The sequence below is a fragment of the Microcaecilia unicolor genome, chromosome 1 (genome assembly GCF_901765095.1).
Source record: "Microcaecilia unicolor chromosome 1, aMicUni1.1, whole genome shotgun sequence".
Lineage (NCBI taxonomy): Eukaryota > Metazoa > Chordata > Amphibia > Gymnophiona > Siphonopidae > Microcaecilia > Microcaecilia unicolor.
In genome coordinates, this window is record NC_044031.1 from 629,489,143 (window position 1) to 629,508,007 (window position 18,865).

An 18,865-nucleotide genomic window follows, 5' to 3' on the forward strand; every position below is an offset into this window, starting at 1 on the left:
TCGCTCAACTCCAGAGTAGTGCGCTAGATCTTCCAGATGTGGGGCAACCCCTTGGTAGATCTCTTTGCATCTCGAGCCAACCCCAAGGTCCCTCAGTTCTGTTCCAGACTTCAGGCCCACGGTCGACTGGCATCGGATGCCTTCCTCCTGGACTGGGGGGAAGGTCTGCTGTATGCTTATCCTCTCATACTTCTGGTGGGGAAGACTTTGTTGAAACTCAAACAAGACCGGGGCACCATGATTCTGATTGCTCCCTTTTGGCCGCGTCAGATCTGGTTCCCTCTTCTTCTGGAGTTGTCCTCCGAAGAACCGTGGAGATTGGAGTGTTTTCCGACCCTCATCACACAGGACGAAGGGGCGCTTCTGCATCCCAACCTCCAGTCTCTGGCTCTCACGGCCTGGATGTTGAGAGCGTAGACTTTGCCTCTTTGGGTCTGTCAGAGGGTGTCTCCCGTGTCTTGCTTGCTTCCAGAAAAGATTCCACTAAGAGGAGTTACTTCTTTTTATGGAGGAGGTTTGCCGTCTGGTGTGACAGCAAGGCCTTAGATCCTCGTTCTTGTCCTACACAGACCCTGCTTGACTACCTTCTGCACTTGTCTGAGTCTGGTCTCAAGACCAACTCTGTAAGGGTTCACCTTAGCGCAATCAGTGCATACCATTACCATGTGGAAGGTAAGCCGATCTCAGGACAGCCTTTAGTTGTTCGCTTCATGAGAGGTTTGCTTTTGTCAAAGCCCCCCGTCAAACCTCCTACAGTGTCATGGGATCTCAATGTCGTTCTCACCCAGCTGATGAAACCTCCTTTTGAGCCACTGAATTCATGCCATCTGAAGTACTTGACCTGGAAGGTCATTTTCTTGGTAGCAGTTACTTCAGCTCGTAGAGTCAGTGAGCTTCAGGCCCTGGTAGCCCAGGCCCCTTACACCAAATTTCATCATAATAGAGTAGTCCTCCGCACTCACCCTAAGTTCTTGCCGAAGGTAGTGTCGGAGTTCCATCTGAACCAGTCAATTGTCTTGCCAACATTTTTTCCCCGTCCTCATTCCTGCCCTGCTGAACGTCAGCTGCACACATTGGACTGCAAAAGAGCATTGGCCTTCTATCTGGCGCGGACACAGCCCAACAGACAGTCCGCCCAATTGTTTGTTTCTTTTGATCCCAACAGGAGGGGAGTGGCTGTGGGGAAACGCACCATATCCAATTGGCTAGCAGATTGCATTTCCTTCACTTACGCCCAGGCTCGGCTGGCTCTTGAGGGTCATGTCACGGCTCACAATGTCAGAGCCATGGCCGCGTCAGTGGCCCACTTGAAGTCAGCCACTATTGAAGAGCTGCGACATGGTCATCTGTCCACACAGTCACATCTCATTACTGCCTGCAGCAGGATACCCGACGCGACAGTCGGTTCGGGCAGTCAGTGCTTCAGAATCTGTTCGGGGTTTAGAATCCAACTCTACTCCCCTAGGCCCATGTTTTATTCTGTTCCAGGCTACACACTCTGTTAGTTGGATAAGTTTTTAGGTCAATCTCAGTTATGTCCTCGCCGTTGCGAGGCCCAATTGACCATGTTTGTTGTTTTGAGTGAGCCTGGGGGCTAGGGATACCCCATCAGTGAGAACAAGAAGCCTGCTTGTCCTCGGAGAAAGCGAATGCTACATACCTGTAGAAGGTATTCTCCGAGGACAGCAGGCTGATTGTTCTCACATACCCGCCCGCCTCCCCTTTGGAGTTGTGTCTTCCCTTGTCTTTGTCTTGCTACATACGGGACTGACGAACACGAGCCGGTTCGGGCGGGAAGATGGCCGCGCATGCGCAGTGCGCATGGGCGCGCGAGAGCTAACAAAGGCCTTTGCTAGTGAAGTTTCCGATTGGAGGGGCTGCCATGGACGTCACCCATCAGTAAGAACAATTAGCCTGCTGTCCTCGGAGAATACCTTCTACAGGTATGTAGCATTCGCTTTAAGTGTTTTTGATGTTATAATATTTGTTATCTTCAGCTTTTGTTGAGACTGCTACTGTTTTTAGTGATGATTGGTTGAGTGTTGAAGGGTTTTTATGGTTGTGGGCAGTTCGTGAAGAAGTGATTATCTTGGTTGTTCTTTTGTGGTAATGAAGAACTGGTATGATGTTGATTTCCAAAGGTAGGGCTTTGGAGGTTGCATGGATAAGAGCAAGTGAATGAATGACAATGAGTATTTTTAAGAAAATCATTTTAAGAAAATCATAGATAAGGTAGGGGTAGATAATTTGTTAATTAGGTGGGAGTGAGGCACAGGAGAGTAGAATTACAGGGATTGATGGACAAGTGTCACTTCGAGTGAGATGAGGGTGTGATTGTCTTGATAGTCTGGATGAGGTGGATGTGAAGGATGCGGAGGAATAAAAAGGCCAAAGGATTGGGAAAATGGAACAAGAAGAAGACACAGAGGCATATTTTCAAAGCACTTAGCCTTCCAAAGTTCCATAGAAACCTATGGAACTTTGGAAGGCTAAGTGCTTTGAAAATGAGCCCCAAAGTGAGTATAAAATTATATACAGTGTATACAGATCAAAACAGACAGTATTGTTGTACAGTTATATACTATCAATACAAATCAGTATCTATTAAATATAAAGCATATATGAACTTACATACACAGTAATATATAACAGTATGGTTAATATTGGTAAACAGATATGAGCAGTGTAAATAAATCAGTATATAAAACAGGTGGTCAGTGATCCCTTATTAGCTTAGAATTCAGATTCAACAGATAGAGGTTATTTTAGTTAGTTAGCAGGTTGGTAGATATTTGGCTACAAAGTTTTGGAATGGGATTCCTCACCAGATAAAATTACTTTTTCCTATCTTTTATTTAGAAAACATTTAAAGGCTTTTATGTATTCAGATTTGGATTTAGCTTGATTTCTGATACATGTTTAAGATATGTCTGTTTTGTATTTCCATCTGATTGGATTGCATTTCTTCTTGTAATCCACGTTGAATCCATGTGGAGATATGGTAGAATATAAGTTATGAATAGTATAGTAAAAGCAGTTAGCTTAGCAAGGTTTAAAAAAAAAGGTTGGATAATTTCTTAAAAGAAAAGTCCATACTCTATTATTAAGATGGACTTGGGAATATCCTCTGCTTATTTTTAGTATAAGCAGCATAAAATCTATTTTATTATTCTGGGATCTTGCCAGGTACTTGTGACCTGGATTGGCCATTATTGGAATCGGGGTAGTGGGCTTGATCGGCCTTCGGTCTGACCCAGTATGGCAGTGCTTATGTTGTTATGTAGATGTAACTCCCTGAACTTGATCAAAAGTTTGAGATACCTTATGTTGTCCCAAACTCATAGGTGCCCTCAACAATTCAATCTTCTCTACAAATTATGAGGCTAGGTTCTCCACTGAAGGCATTTGGTTGTTTTATACCTATGATTTTACCAATTTTCCCCTCACACAAAACAGCTGCCAACGAAAATAACTTCCTAGTGGAGTTGTTTTCCCCTTCAACCAGTGATGAAAAATAAACCTCTTTCTCTTGAATATATAATACCTATATAATCTCTGATTCTGATGTTCAGACGACCGGTAGTTGTGCCAGGCCTGCTCTGTCCTTATCTGTCTCCTCACAAGCCGCAGGCCAGGATGATACCACTCATTAACCCTATGTTTTCTATGTATCATTTGGTGCAGTGGCACTATATGATCAACTTCTAGAGAATCATACCAGGCACTCGCCTGGTCTGCTAGAAGCAAAGCAGAAACAAACAAGAGACAGACTACTGCAGAAGTAGAACAGACAACCAAACAGCAGCAATCCAAGGAAGAACAAACACAGCGAGAGTATATCCAAATGTCAACTTTAATGGAAACAGGACGCAACTTGGCTAAGTTTCAGAAAAGCCTTCGTCAAGGGTTGTATAGAAAAAGCTCTGGTCCAATTCCAAAGGCAAAGACATAGCCTGCTGGCAGAAATGTAAAAAAAATGGAGGTAACTTCAAAGGAGCTATCTGTGCTAAACCGTGCACCCACACCTGATTATTCACAGGGTTTCCGTGAACACAGAGAAGATGTATTTTCTTATGGAGAAATCTGTTTACTTTTCAACATTTTATTGAAAACAGCAGTACAAATTGAAGTACCACAATACATTTGTCACATCCATCAATAATACATTTAGCAAATACATATATTCTTAGACAACATTATGCTTCATATTGTTTTCATTATTGTGTTTACCCCCCCCCCTTTTTTTGTGACATCCCTCCTAAACCTCCCCTCCCCCCTTACCCCCTCTTTTTCCGCTAATGTCTAATTGACATCTATGTTCACACCCATCTACTACAACACAATGAGTACTAAGCTCTTCCCCCTATGAGACAGAGTATCTATGTAAGCACCCCAGATTTTAAGAAATGTATTTTTCCTTTTTATTGATCTTTTAGCTTCTTTCGCTTCCCACATCATCAACTGGTGTGCCAGGTTGCGCCAATGCCAGTATTCCGGCCCCATATCAGCCGTCCAGTATTGCAAGATGCATTTCTTCGCCAGCAAACTGAATTTACAAAATAATAATGTTTCCTCCGGTGTCGCCCCCCCTAAATGATCCTGGCATATCCAACAGTAGCTGCACCGGTGTGCCCACTATCTCCTGTCCTAATAAATTCAACATGTAGTTAACAATTTTTCCCCAAAATTGCCTAATTGTCCTGCAAGCCCAAAATGCATGATAAAATGTATTTTCTGCCCTTCCGCATCGCTTACACAATGACATCTGCAGCCCCCCAAATTTTGCTAATTGTGCTTGGGCTATATAAGCTTGATGTATCACACGAAAAGCACATTCCCTGTAATGTGCCCCACTGATCAGTCTCGGAATCCCTTTCAAATACTGAATAATATTCCAAGATGCCAGTCTAACTCCCAAGTCCTTCTCCCATCGACCCTTTAGCTGAGTTAAATTGCTGGGAACCGCGTTCAACCACAATGCCTTATGCAGCCCAGAAACAGATGGGTCTGATATTTCCTCAAAATAAATTTTCATCTTGCCTCCCGGTTTCTGGGCAAGCCAACCTTTATCTATAGATTGAATAAAATGCTTTAATTGGCAGTGGGCAAAAGCATCTCCCACCTAATATTATCCCTGCGTAACAACTGCTCCAGGGGTTGAATCTCACCCTTGTCGCCCACCACATCTCCCAAACACACCAGTCCATATTCTTCCCAGCGTTGGAAGGCTAAATTCTCAATGCCTGGCTCAAACAGAGGGTTCCCCCGTGTAGGCATTAATTCTGTTATATCAGTCCCCACATTCAATCTACTCCCCAGAAATCGCCACGCCTTCCTCAGGGGGTGCAACAGCAAACTGTGTCTGTGTTTTACTGGAATCCATGTTCCTTCTAACTGTATAATGGATTGCAGCCGGAAGGGGACACAAAGAGGCATATTTTCAAAGCACTTAGCCTTCCAAAGTTCCATAGATTTCTATGGAACTTTGGAAGGCTAAGTGCTTTGAAAATATGCCTGAAAGTGCACCTTCTAGTTCTATTGGCGTATAGTAATCAGAAGCAAAAATCCAATCCCGGACGTGCCGCATAGGCAAGCCATGTTGTACAACTTCAGATTAGGTAAACCTAGACCACCCTGCTGCCAACCCGCCATCATCAACTGATATCTCAACTTCGCTTTCTTATTTGCCCAGCAGAATCTCATTACCATCCTACAGAAGGCTCTTAAATGTTTACCTAGTAGGTATTGGAGAAATCTGTTTCATAGAGATGGAGCACTTATCTTTTAATATAAAGCTCTCAATTTCTTTTAACTCAAGCCCACATCATAACTAAGTCTAAGAGATGACCACCTCTGTGTTGAATCCCTTACCCATTGCACCATATCTAATTCTTTCAATAATTACGAGAAACGTGCCACCTGATATTTCCACTCCTCCTTCATATGCAAATTAAAGTACCCCCAAATAATATTGAGAGACTGCTGATTCAGTTATAGCATACAGAATGTTTTCTCAAGTTGCAGAAGTAAGGCCGGGGGGCAATAGAACAAAGCTATATAAATTATTAGGGCTGCATTTCAATTAGTTTTAATCGTGATTAATTGTATGTTATTTATTGTTCCTCCCCCCCCCCCCCCCCCCCCCCCCCCCCCCCGCAGCTCCTTGTGACTCTGAGCAATGGAGGGTTGAGTCACATAGAGCTGCAGTGGGGAAAATAATAACGTACATTTAATTGCGATTACAAATTTTAATCGAAACTCAGCCCTAAAAAAATTAAAGAATAAAAAATATAGAGCGAAGAAATGCAAATTCAGAAGTTGCAAATTAAATAATCTAAAACAACATGCAGAATAGCTATAAACAGCCTCACAGTTTTCAGAGCCGGCTTCAGCTTATAAATACTTTAAGAACCTCTTTATACAGAAAACATGCTGAAGACAATTCAGTAAACAAAAAAGTCGTAGCACAAAAAAATTGTTAAACCACCTTGATGCATTGACCAGGATAAAGACACTACTGAGTAGTGTGTAGGTGCACTCTGAAACAAATGAAATTGTTCCCCTGGTTTTATCCACATCTCGGTCAGGCACAGCATATCTGGTTGAGGTCCATCAATAAATCCCAAACCAGATTAGACTTACTACATATTGACCTACAGTTAAGCAACGTGCAATCCAAAGAACTGCTATCAGGAAAGGCCAAAAAGTCACAACCAGCCCTCAGCCTTAGCACTGACATCCAGCGTGCCCGTGGCCCCTGTACTGGCTCCCCTATAATCCTCCTATTACCCTAAAGTACCAGAATGCTATGCCTTATACATTCCTCCCCAGTGATACACCGCTCAAAGTTACCTGACATATGAATACAACCACAACTAAGGCCAAAGAAAAGACATTCGCCCCCACCAAGGAAGATAAGAGCTAACCCCAAGGAGCTCTGGAGTTGAGCTCTGTGTGGACAGCTGTGGATCTTTGCTTCTGCGCATGTTTAAAATGTTCCCTTGAACATCTCGCCTGGCCTGGTGGTTGCTGGTACATAGTGGTGACTTTTACATGTACAGCTTTGCTGCTTCGCTTTCCAAACATTGGTACTGTGCTTCTGTCGATCTAAATATAAAGGCAGCAACAGGGCTTGTGGAGAGTAATCCTTGTGGCTCCTTGTGTCTCAGTACCCCAGAGTAGAAAAACATGAAGACATCACGCATGATGGCTCCCTGATGAGTAACATTAAGAGAAGACGTTTTTGTTGAGAACTTTCTGGATATGAGAGCTGTGTACATGAGAACCTTACAAATAGAAGTGATAAGAGGTGCCTTATGTTTGTTAATAAATTTGATATAACACCCTACACAAACTGCACCAGAGCGGTTTGCATACAGTAATACTGGATAGAAAAGAACTTCAGGCTAAAGGGCAGATTGAAAATAGTAGTAACCATGCAGGGACCACTGGTTCAAGCATTATGTGCAGCAACTAACCCCAGACCACTCTAACAACAAAATGTCTTCTTAAACACTTAAGTCTTAAATGCTGTTTTAAATGATAACACAACAAAGCAAGATATATAGAGAAGTATGCAGAGAGAAAGAGAAGGGGGGGTCAGGGTCTCAAAATGGTACACTTGCTGTGCCTCATATGTGTATGTGCACCTGCATGCAGAGACATAGATTTTTGCAGCTGCCATTGTCATCTGTGGCTTTATAGCTAGCTCTGTTCATGCCTGGTACTGTGCTGAGAGTCAGTGCGGTGACTGTTTTGTCCGTGTTTAGTGTTGTGCTTGGAGGTGTTGCAGCAACTCTGCTGTGTTCCTGTGTCATGGTGACTCTCCATCTCTCCCTGTCTGGTGCTGTGCTAAGAGCCATTGCAGTGACTTGCTCTGTTTCATTCTTAATGATGTGTTGAGAGCTGTCATGTTGGCTTAGCTGTATTTTATTTTGTGTTTTCCCAGCCTGTGAAAAAGAAGAAAATTAAACGAGAAATTAAAATCCTGGAGAATCTTCGAGGAGGTCCAAACATAATCTCTCTTCTAGATATTGTCAAGGACCCTGTGGTGAGTTGCAGAATGTATTCATGGTTGTGACAGTGGTGATAATGTAATCAAATTCAGGAGAAGATAACCCAGAGAACAGCTAAATGATTCAGTGGCATGCAGGAAATCTTATTTCAGTTCCACTCCTGTGTTACCAGAAACATTCACAGACTCCTGGAGAAGAAATGCCCAGCCACTGGTCAGAGGTGACAACCCCTGACTAGATATAGGGTTCACCCTCATTACACAAAAAACTGCAGCCGAAAACTGTTGCTCTGTTTTTCTTGATGGGAAGATGATTAAAAATGAGGGGGACGTCAAGTAGTGCAAATTTTCATTTTTTTTCTTTGATTTATCTCAAGAATCTCAATAAGATACTTGGCACCATACACTCTCTAGAGGCTGGTTTTGATTTAACTGGAAATCTGAAGAAATGTCAGAAAAACTGCTGGCCACATACAGAGGAATTAAGTTTTCCAGACAAACAATACCAAATCTTATGTCACAGTTACCATGATCAGCTTTTCAGTACTGGCCAGACTTATTGTTCATGTTCTATTACCAAATGATATCTCAAAAATGAGGAGGAAAAAGCCTCAGATAGTGCAGGACATTGAAATCCAGCTTTTTGAATAAACATGCTGCATTGATCATTGGTATAAAAAACCTCTCCCGATATCAATTGAAACCACTCTGGGGGTCTTTTTCAAAGGCGCGCTAGTGGTTTTAGTGCAAGCTAGAAACGCCCATAGGAATGTATGGTTATCTCTAGTGTTTAGCGCATGCTTATTTTTTAGCGTGTGCTAAAAATGCTAACATGCCTTTGTAATAGGACCTCTTAATTTTTACTTTTACAAATTCTTTTTACAATTTTATAAATTTTCTAATTTTTTTAAGATTACATTTCTCAAAAACAGCTACTTAGCTCAAATGTGGGGTATCATAGCAGCTAGAGTTGAGCTAAGTAGCTGTTTTTGAGAAATTTAATCTTGAAAAATTAAAAAATTAATAAAATTGTAAAAACAATTGGTAAAAGTAAAAATTAAATGGTTTCGTTTGATATTGGGAGAGGTTTTTTATGCCAATGATCGATGCAATAGGTTTATTAAAAAAAACAATTTCGATATCCTGCACTATCTGAGGCTTTTTCCTCCCCATTTTTTAGATATCATTTGGTAATAGAACGTGAGCGATAAGTCTGGCTAGTACTAAAATGCTGAACACAGTAATTGTGAAGTGAGAAAAACTACTGGGCCATTTTTTTTCCAAGGGAGAACTATAAAATCTGAGGAAATAAAACAAAATACAATGATATATCTAGTGATATAAACATTTTTCAGGCAGTATCCTAAAGTAACATATTAGAAGCTCAGAATAAATGTATAGCACAAATTAAAATAATGAAAATAAGCCAGAATGTTGTACAACAGAGTAAAGGTAGCTTCTAGAGACACAAAGATATGGATATCATGCCCAGATGAGACAAATAGAAGTATCTATAGTAATAACTCAAACCTAGTTTACTATAGAGCAGTTTGCCTCACAGTGCAGCATAGCATGTAACACTTTAATAAATGAGACATCAAAGCTTCCTAGTGAGACGATTCTCTAAGGAATATCTGTACCTTTACCAAGTGTGTCTCAACTATAGTTGGAGCAAGATTTTATCATTGGTCTCCAAATCGTTCAAAACGAGAGGGGAAAAATGAACCAATGCAAAAAAACTCAAGCTATTGGGCTTACCGACACTTTGTAAAAGACCCCCTGAGTGTTTCAAAAACTATGCTTTTTTTCAGCAAATTAGATCTTATTTCACCCTTGATGATTTACAGATATTAGTTCATGCATTTGTGTTCTCGCATTTGGACTACTGTAATTCTTTTTGCTTTGGGATTTCTAAAACTTTGGTTTCCAGACTACAATTATGGCAGAATACAGTGGTTAAGGTAATGCATACAATGATTCCATCAAACTTTACAAGGAAATATGTTAAATTGGTTAAATATTGCTATTGGTCTCTATTCCCTATCCAGCCATGTGAGTGATAGGGGGCAGTAGTGCAGACCCCCACAGGGACCCACACTACTTCCCTCCCTAACATGCAAAAACTTATCCACTGGGGGATGCAAAAAAAAAAACCTTACCAATTACTATACCAAATTTATGTTTTTTTTTCCAAATATGTTTATTTAAGTTTTAAACAGTCAATGTATAATATACAATTATTGCAAAGTGTAAGAATTAGCAAACTTTCCCAACCTTCCCCCTCCCTTCCCGTCCCTGATAACCAGACACAAAGTTCAACTGAATGTCGGTGTTTATGAGTCTTTGATTATAGCAATCACAGCAAAGGAACAGTCAACTTGGGGGCGTCCAGATCAATCCCACCCTGCAATCTCCAAGATCTGTATATGTCCCATTGTCTGTTAAATTTTGCAATATGCCCAGAGCGAAGGGCCGTCATTTTCGACATTTGGTAAAGATAGTCCATTTTATGAAGAACCCTTATCACTGGTGGTGCTACGGGGCTCCTCCACGCTGACGCCAGCGTAATTTTTCCCGCCACCAGCCACACCGATGTTAACCGGTGCACCGGCAGCCGGATTCCCGCAGGACGGATGTGCAACAGGCAAACCTCTGCCCTAGCGGGGTAGCGCACCCCCGTCACTTGAGCAAACAGATCTAGCAATTCTGACAAATAGACCTGTATCTTGGGGCATGCCCACCAAATATGGAGCATATCTCCCACCTCTGTACATCCCCTCCAACACTGGTCAGATCCCCAACCATACATTTTCGCCAGCCTCTTTGGCGTATAGTACCAGTAATACAATACTTTTTAACTATTTTCAATCATGGAGCTGGAAATAGAAACCCGTAACATATGTTCTAGAGCTTTCTCCCATTGTATGTATTCCAGGTTTGTCTTTAGGTCCCTTTCCCAACGCTTGATATATCGCAAAATAGGTGCACTGTCAGTTAGTAAAGCCGCATATATGCGTGAAACGCAGCCTCTATGGCTTCCTGCCCGCAGCGCTTTCTCTAGGGCTGTCTCAAGGGATAGCTCTTCCTTTGTCTCGCCTATATATATAATTTCTAATACGGTTATATTGGAACAAATGATGTGGTGGTAGACTATACTGCTCTTGGAGGTCAGCAAATGATACCATCTGTCCCTCTTCCCAAATTTGACCTAATGTGCCAAGGCCCCTCCGCTCCCAATATCTGTATATAGGGTCTTCAGACCCTAAAGGGCAACCCGGAGCCGTCTTTATTGTCATCTGCTGAAAGTATTCTCTGTTGGGAAAAAACTTCCGCCTTATAGCGGACCAGGTTTGTAGGGGATATTGCACCGCTAGCGGGGCCTGTCTAATATATGCCTGAAGTCAGTCCTTGGGCATCCATAGTATAGAATATAAACTTGCCATCCCTATCCAGTGCTGCTCTATTTGAATCCAAGGCTTGATACTCCCAGCGCTCCACTCCGTTAGCACACGTAATTGTGCCGCTTGATGATAGAGAATAAAATTCGGAACTCCCATGCCCCCTTGCTTCTTGGATTGACACATAATAGCTGCTCGTACCCTTGGAGGCTTATGCTGCCATATGTAGGCAAAAGCTTTCCGGTTGAGCTGGCGAAAAAATTGTTTGGGCAGTGGCAATGGTAACACTAAAAACAAATATAGGAGCTTTGGCAATATCATCATTTTTACGGCAGCCACCCTTCCCAACCACAACAGTTCTAATCCTTCCCACCTATCCAAATCTAAAAAGAGTTCTCGAATTTTGGAAAGGAAATTAGCCTGATATATATCAGCTAGCTTAGACGTGAGGTTGACACCTAGGTATCTAATGGATCGACCGGCCCACTTAATAGGGAACTGTTGGCGAAGAGAGGCCTCCTTCTCTTTCGACAACCTAAGGCCCAAGACCTCCGATTTGACCATATTCACTCGAAACCCTGAGAAGTGCCCATATTGGTATAAACCCTGCACTACCTGAAGTAAAGACTCTTGGGGGTTGGTTAGTGTGAGAAGGACATCATCGGCAAACAACATAATCTTATGGGTAGTTGTTCCCAGGGTAAGGCCATGTATGTGTGGGTTCCTTCGTATAGACTGGGCTAACGGCTCCATTGTCAACGCAAATAGTAACGGCGATAGTGCACATCCCTGCTGCATCCCCCGCCCCAATGATATTTGGTCTGAGCTGGTCCCGTTGATCCGCAAAACAGCCAGTGGCTGGGCATACAAAAGTCTGAGCCACGAGACAAATCGGCCCGTAAACCCCATATAGTCTAAGACTGCAAACATAAAAGTCCAGTCTACCCGGTCAAACTCCTTTTCGGCATCAAGTGAGAGAAGTAGCGTGGGTTGTCGTGTGTCTTCTGCTTTGTGGATCAAGTGGAGTGCCCTTCTTATATTATCAAATGTTTGTCGTCCCATGATGAAGCTCGCTTGATCTACGTGTACCAATTTCGGCATTAGCTTCTGCAACCTCTTAGCTAGTATTTTGGTAAATATTTTATAATCTGACCCCAATAGCAATATCGGGCGATAAGAGCCGCATTGCTGTGGATCTTTCGCTGGTTTTAGTAAAACTACAATATTCGCCAGCCTCCAAGTGTAAGGAAGCTCAGCCTGAAGCTCAATCTCATTAAAAGCCCGGACCAGTAGTGGTATCAATAATTTGCTATAGTGTTTATAGAATTTGTTTGTAAACCCATCTGGCCCTGGGGCTTTGCCATTTGGCAGATCCCCTATAGCCACGTCACCTCGTCCGGCGTGATTGGGGCTGATAGCGCTTCGCTTTCTGCTCGAGATATCTTAGGAAGCCCTGTATGTTCAAGGTAATCCTGAGATTTCTTTTTTTTTTATTTTTTTATTTATCATTTTACTTAATTACATTCACATTGATCACGTAAATGTAAGGAAAAACAGAAATTAATATAAGGGAAAAGAAAAAACATTTTCTCACAACAATATATATAATTGTCCACAATTGGGGATCCAAGATCAGGAAAACAATCTCAAAGAAAATAAGAAAAACACCAAATGGTTAATCTTACAAATTCATATTTTCTGAGGGAGGAAGGTTAATCGGTAATTGCAGCCGGTACAGTGGTAACTAAAGGAAGTTGCTGCAGAGGATTCTTCATCTGTTCTTTTAACTCCACAAACTCTTGTAATTTCTTGGGTTCAACAAATAAGTAATAAGGAAATAAAACACTTACAAAGGAATCGCTCTAGGAAGGTCCCACCTAGGGCAATGATTCTTGGCTTAAAAGCCAAGAGTTCACACCTCCTAGTCTGCGATTCCCTTGATAAGTCAGGAAATAGTTTTTTGGGTTCAAAGATAAATATATCAGCCATGTATCGGAAATACAATTTCAAAACATTGTTCCTATCTAAATCAAAGGCAAAAGTCACTAGTAATATAACTCTCTATATAGGGTATTTTAGGAAGATTTATCATTCTCAAGTTATTTTTCCTTAATTGGTTCTCCAGAAGTTCCACTTTTTTACAAGAAACATGACTGTCCTTCATTACCAGATTAACTGATTTTCGTAGAGAAACCATTTCAGAAATCAAAGTCTCTATTTTTATATCTTGGACTTCCACTTTGTTAGATAAGTATTGATATAATCACATATTTATTCCTGAAAAATTTTTGACATCTGAAGAAGAGAATTATTCACACTCTGCAGCACTTCCCTTAGTGCGTCCATTATGACATTTTTTGGCTTCACCAGGTCCAATTTCTGCACAGAAACCGCTCCAGATATCTTCAGGGGGAAGAGCTCACTCTCCAATCCCCCAGTTGGTTTATTATCCGGAGTCAATGCTGCGCCAGGACCTCCTCGGATCGCGTGAGAATCCTAACCCATTTCGGGCGTTTCCACTGTCGACCTCCATAGCGAAGCGTTACTGTTTCCGGGTCTTGGAGAGGTCATGCCAACAGGGGGACTCAAAGTCACTTCCTCTCCACTGAGATTCGGCAATAAAGCCTTGCTGTTCCCCGAAGCAGGAACCGATATCCCTGACGTTATGACCCCAAATCTCTCCAAAGTAGACTGAGAAGTGGTGGAAACCCCAGTCGTGTTCGAGGAGGACAACACCACGGCTTTGCCTTTTTTCTTCCCCATTCTCTGGGGAGCGCGCCTACTTCTTCAGGTATTCTGGTGTAAAACGGGAACTCAACTAACGTACGTCCTCCCTCGACGCCATCTTGGATCCTCCAGTTTGGGACACTCTTTGTCTGGTTTCTCCTCAGAGGCCTGTCTGGTATGGGTAACCCTTCAGCATAGCCCTCTGAGTCATTGAAACACGGAAGCCCCTCCACCACTTACAAGGTGGTGTCCCTTCGGAGGGGGGTAATCCTGAGATTTCTGTGGATTCGGTACCTCCTCTGCCTGATATAAGGTCTTATAGAAATGTACGAAGACCGACTTAATGCCTTCTAGTTTTGTACAGCTGTTTCCCTCTGTGTCTAGAATAGAGTGAATATAGACACTAGTGGACCATTTTTTCAACCTATGCGCAAGGAGTCTTGAGGCCTTGTTCCAAAATTTGAAGTGAGCCTGTCTAACCCGTTGTAGATGCTCTGTTATCTCCGCTCACTGGAGCTCCCGAAGCTCCGTCTGTAGTGCATGCATACGATGTTGGATGCGATGAGATCCCTCTCGTTGTGTGGCTTGCTCATTAAGAGTCGATAGCTCTGCATGTATTTGCTGGGCCCGAGCTCTTGCCTGTCGTCTAATATGTACCTGCAGAGCTATTACCTTTCCCCTAATCACTGCTTTAAAGCCCTTACAAAGTACCCTTGAGGATATCGCTCCATTATCATTGAGACTAATATATTCTTTAATATCTGCTTCCAGGCGAGAGACTACTAAGGGATCAGCCAATAGCCCATCATTAAATCACCATTGGGGCGCCGGTGGGGCTATTACATCAAGCGTGACTGGTGCATGGTCCGACCATGTTCGGGGGTGTATCTGTATATCGCCTATGCTAGTCAATAGAGCCTGGGGTCCCACCCAGAGATCTATACGGGATTGAGAGTTGTGGACTGCCGAGTAATAAGAATAGCCTCTGGCCCTTGGATTTCTATGTCTCCACAAATCTATTAACTGCCAGCGGCTCAGGAACTTACACAATTGGGACCGATCAGCCTGCGAGTATCGAACCCCCTGGGCGGTGTTATCTGATGTAGGTTGCAATGTAAGGTTAAAATCTCCGCCTATTAACAAGGTACCCTCGATGTGTTTAGAGAGGAGCGCTGACAGTTCCAAGTAGAAGGCACCCTGATGGTCAATTAGGCGCGTATATATTTAAGAGCGACATCACCTCCACCCCCACTTGCACTACCAGCAGCAGGTACCGACCCCCCCTATCTCGCACTACATGCCGTACCTGCCACGGATATCTGCGAGACAACACTATCAGGACTCCTTTCTTTTTTTTTTCTATAGTACTAGATGCAAAATAGATCTGTGAAAACTTCTTAGAGTGACATAACCGCCCTCCTTCTTAGCGTGGCCGCCGCTAGGTCTTGGTAGCATTCTATGGCTTATGAGTCCCACTTGAAACCTGGCGCTATTCGAGAGGCCTGCATGATCTTCTCCTTTAACTTAAAGTCACTAAAGCAGGCAATTATATCTTTTGGGCGATTTGTCTTTGTAGTGGCCAAAGCCCGATGAGCTCGTACTAATTGGATTTCTGATGGACCTTTGGTAATCTGTACTTCCAGTAGCAAAGCACTCGCTATTTTCTGTACCATCAGCTCACAGTCTGTATATTGTGGCGCATCCGGGAGACCGTGGAACCTCACATTGCAGCGCCGACTCCTGTTCTCAAGATCTTCTATCTTGTCCCCACATCTGCTGGGTTTTCTGCCTAGTCTCCCGGACCTGCGCATCCAAAGCCTTAATTTTCTCCGTTTGATCATCCAGTCGCTCCTCCGTCTCCGCCACCCGATTTCCCAGCACACCAATTTCTCCTCTCAAGTCCGCCCCCAGCGCGGTAATGTCTGCACATACTGCTTTTATATCAGTTTTTATTTCTTGCAGCCAGGAGCGTATTTCATGCAGATGAGTCTCCTCTTGCAATTGCCCCTCTCCTGATGTAAATAAGGGCGGTGAGAGCTGCGATGGGTGCGGCGCTCGATGTTCAGGCGACCGGTTCTCGGGGCCTGACGCCTTCATGCTCGGAGCTGGGCCCACATATGCGAATGCCGTCAAATCTATTGCCGGAGCTCGGGAACTCATTCACCATCTGCTTATCTCCGACTTCACCCGCTTTTTCCTCTCACTCGGAAGTTTTATTTGTGCTGAACAGCTGCAGTTAGTTTCCTGATTGCTCTAGGCTGGTCAGAGCTCGTGGCTCAGGCAGCCATTTCGGGTGATGGTGTCACTTCTTCCCCCCCAAATTATTTATTAACTTAGAAAAGAAAATAATACAAAACTGGGATAAGCAATTACTTGGTTTATTATGATAGTAGCAAGAAATAAAAAAACAAGTTTGAAACCCATAAGCTAAGCCAGGCAAATGCAAAGAGAAAAGTTAGTCGGGGGGGGGGGGGGGGGGGGGGGGGGGGGCTAAAACTACCTGGTTCACCACTTTGAGAAATCCGCCCCCCCTTTCTGCTGAAATAATACTTATATTTATACAGTTTAAGGACTGGCTGAAAAATACGTTCATATGATTTATGTTCAAGTGTTCAACCATCATTCTGGAGTTCCACTAACTGCTGCCTCCAACCATCCTTCTTTTCCATTAGACCTATATCATCTTCACATTTTCCATCGGTTGCTCTCTCCTATTATACATTTGTACCCTTCCCACTGTTCCATCACCTCAACTTCTCAAATGTCATGTCTCATATTTCAGAAAAACAGGTCAGTGGTCACCAGGTGCAGAAGTCAGCAGAGAAGGAGAATAAAGCATGTCTCTTTTCGAAGTATCTTGTACATGTGCTGTTTTCTTCCCCAACCTAAGTATTCCTAAAGGAATATACCTTTTTCACATATAAAGACAGTGAACATGTTGTGAGCAATATGGCAGGTCAATTTAAAATCAGACCAGTTTACTCAAGTAAATAGTTTTGAAATTTCTTCTCTGAAAGGATAGGGGTTTTTGTGCAGAAATGGAGCTTTTGAAAATTGCCTGACACACACATTGGGGAGTTGCCCTTAGGGACAATGTTGGGAAAGAGAGTGCATGTACTCGCTTACTTCTGGATTTCCCAAAGCATACCATAAGTTTCCCAGAAATACCTTCACAAGTACAGATTTGTGCATATACTTCCGAGTCTGTCTGAGGGTAAAAAGTGCCTATAGACTTTAAACATAGGCACTTCCTTATCACCTAAAAACAGCTGCTTAATCTCTTCATTAGGGAAGAATTTAGTTTTATTTTATATTATTGAGATTGATAGACTGCAGTTCCCCAAACAGCATGAAAGCAGTTTTATACTGTATTGTATGTCTAGTGTAAACTGTGCATTAGAGCAGGAACTTACTTTTTTATCTCTCTCACCCGGAAACACGTGTGTTCTACAGTCTCGGACTCCTGCGCTGGTCTTTGAACATGTCAACAACACAGATTTTAAGGTATGTGATTTATTCTCCTCCCTTCCACGTACTCTGCAGCGCAGTATTTCAGAAGGAAGCATGGGGTGTGCTGTACAGCAGAAAGCCTGGTTTGCGCTTTGGTATACAGCATCATTTGAGCAGATGGGAAGACCAGCAGGGTTACTTTAAGGCTTTTTCCGTAAACCCTGGGTAACTGAAAACCTTTAGCAAATCTACCATAGTTCTTATTACCCAGTTGCACTTGAGCAAGCAAACATAAAAGAAGATTCACCTGAGGTTAAATAGAGCAGAGGCAGGGCTGAGAATTAAACCTGAGACATGAGAAAATAGCAATATACCTGAGAACACACAGAGTACAAGGGGCAGAGCTGAGATTAAACCTGAGGCATGATGAGATGATGATTCATCCGCGGTCACACAGAACACAGAAGGAAGAGCTGGGATTAAATCTGAGACATGAAGAGATGGTGAGTCATCTGAAGTCACATAGAGCACAAAGGGCAGAGCTGAGGATTAAACCTGAAACACAGTGAGATAGTGATTCATTGGAGGTCACACAGAGCACCGAGGGCTGAGCTGAGATTAAATCCGAGAAACGGGGAAATAGTAATTCATCTGAGGTCACACACAGCACCAGGGGCTGAGCTGGGATTAAGTCCGAAAAATGGGGAGATAGTGATTCATCTGAGGTCACACAGAACAACAGGGGCAGGGCTGGGATTAAATCCAAGAAATGGGGAGATAAGTGATTCATCTGAGGTCACACAGAGCACTTGTAGAGGGCTGGGATTAAATCCGAGGTATGAGAGGTGGCTATTCATCTGAAGTCAGAGAGTGGCAGTGACAGATGGGAAATTTGTGATCCTAGTTTTAGCTGCTCTGTTTCTTATTGTTCATTAGTTTAACTGCTGAACCTCACCATTTTTTTTATGACTTTGATAACATTTGTCTGGCTGCTCTGAAATGGTGTCTGAAACTCTGAAGTGGGATACATTATGGTCCAGTTTAGCCATTTGCTTTAAATTTATGACCAGGTATGAGTGTCATTTTATGTTGTTTTGTTTATTTAATTTTTTATATACAACCTACAAGCCTGAAAGCTATTGAAGCATGTACGTTCAGGTTCAGTGGTCGTTTTGCTGTCCCTGGAGGACTCTCACTCTGAGGCAATGGAGGGTTAAGTGGCTTGTGCAAGATCACAAGGAGCAGCACTCCCCCCCCCCCCCCCCCCCTACCCCGG

General features: G+C 42.9%; 1 protein-coding gene across 2 annotated transcripts in view; it reads left to right on the forward strand.

Annotated features, from left to right (window-relative positions):
* Positions 1 to 18,865, forward strand: part of LOC115481564 (casein kinase II subunit alpha-like) — a 203,073-nt gene that overhangs the window by 77,537 nt on the left and 106,671 nt on the right. For both annotated transcript variants that reach the window (XM_030220817.1, XM_030220808.1), the window contains exons 5-6: positions 7,949 to 8,050; positions 17,593 to 17,643. In XM_030220817.1, the coding sequence (XP_030076677.1) occupies positions 7,949 to 8,050; positions 17,593 to 17,643 (153 nt within the window). The remainder of the gene's footprint in view (positions 1 to 7,948; positions 8,051 to 17,592; positions 17,644 to 18,865) is intronic.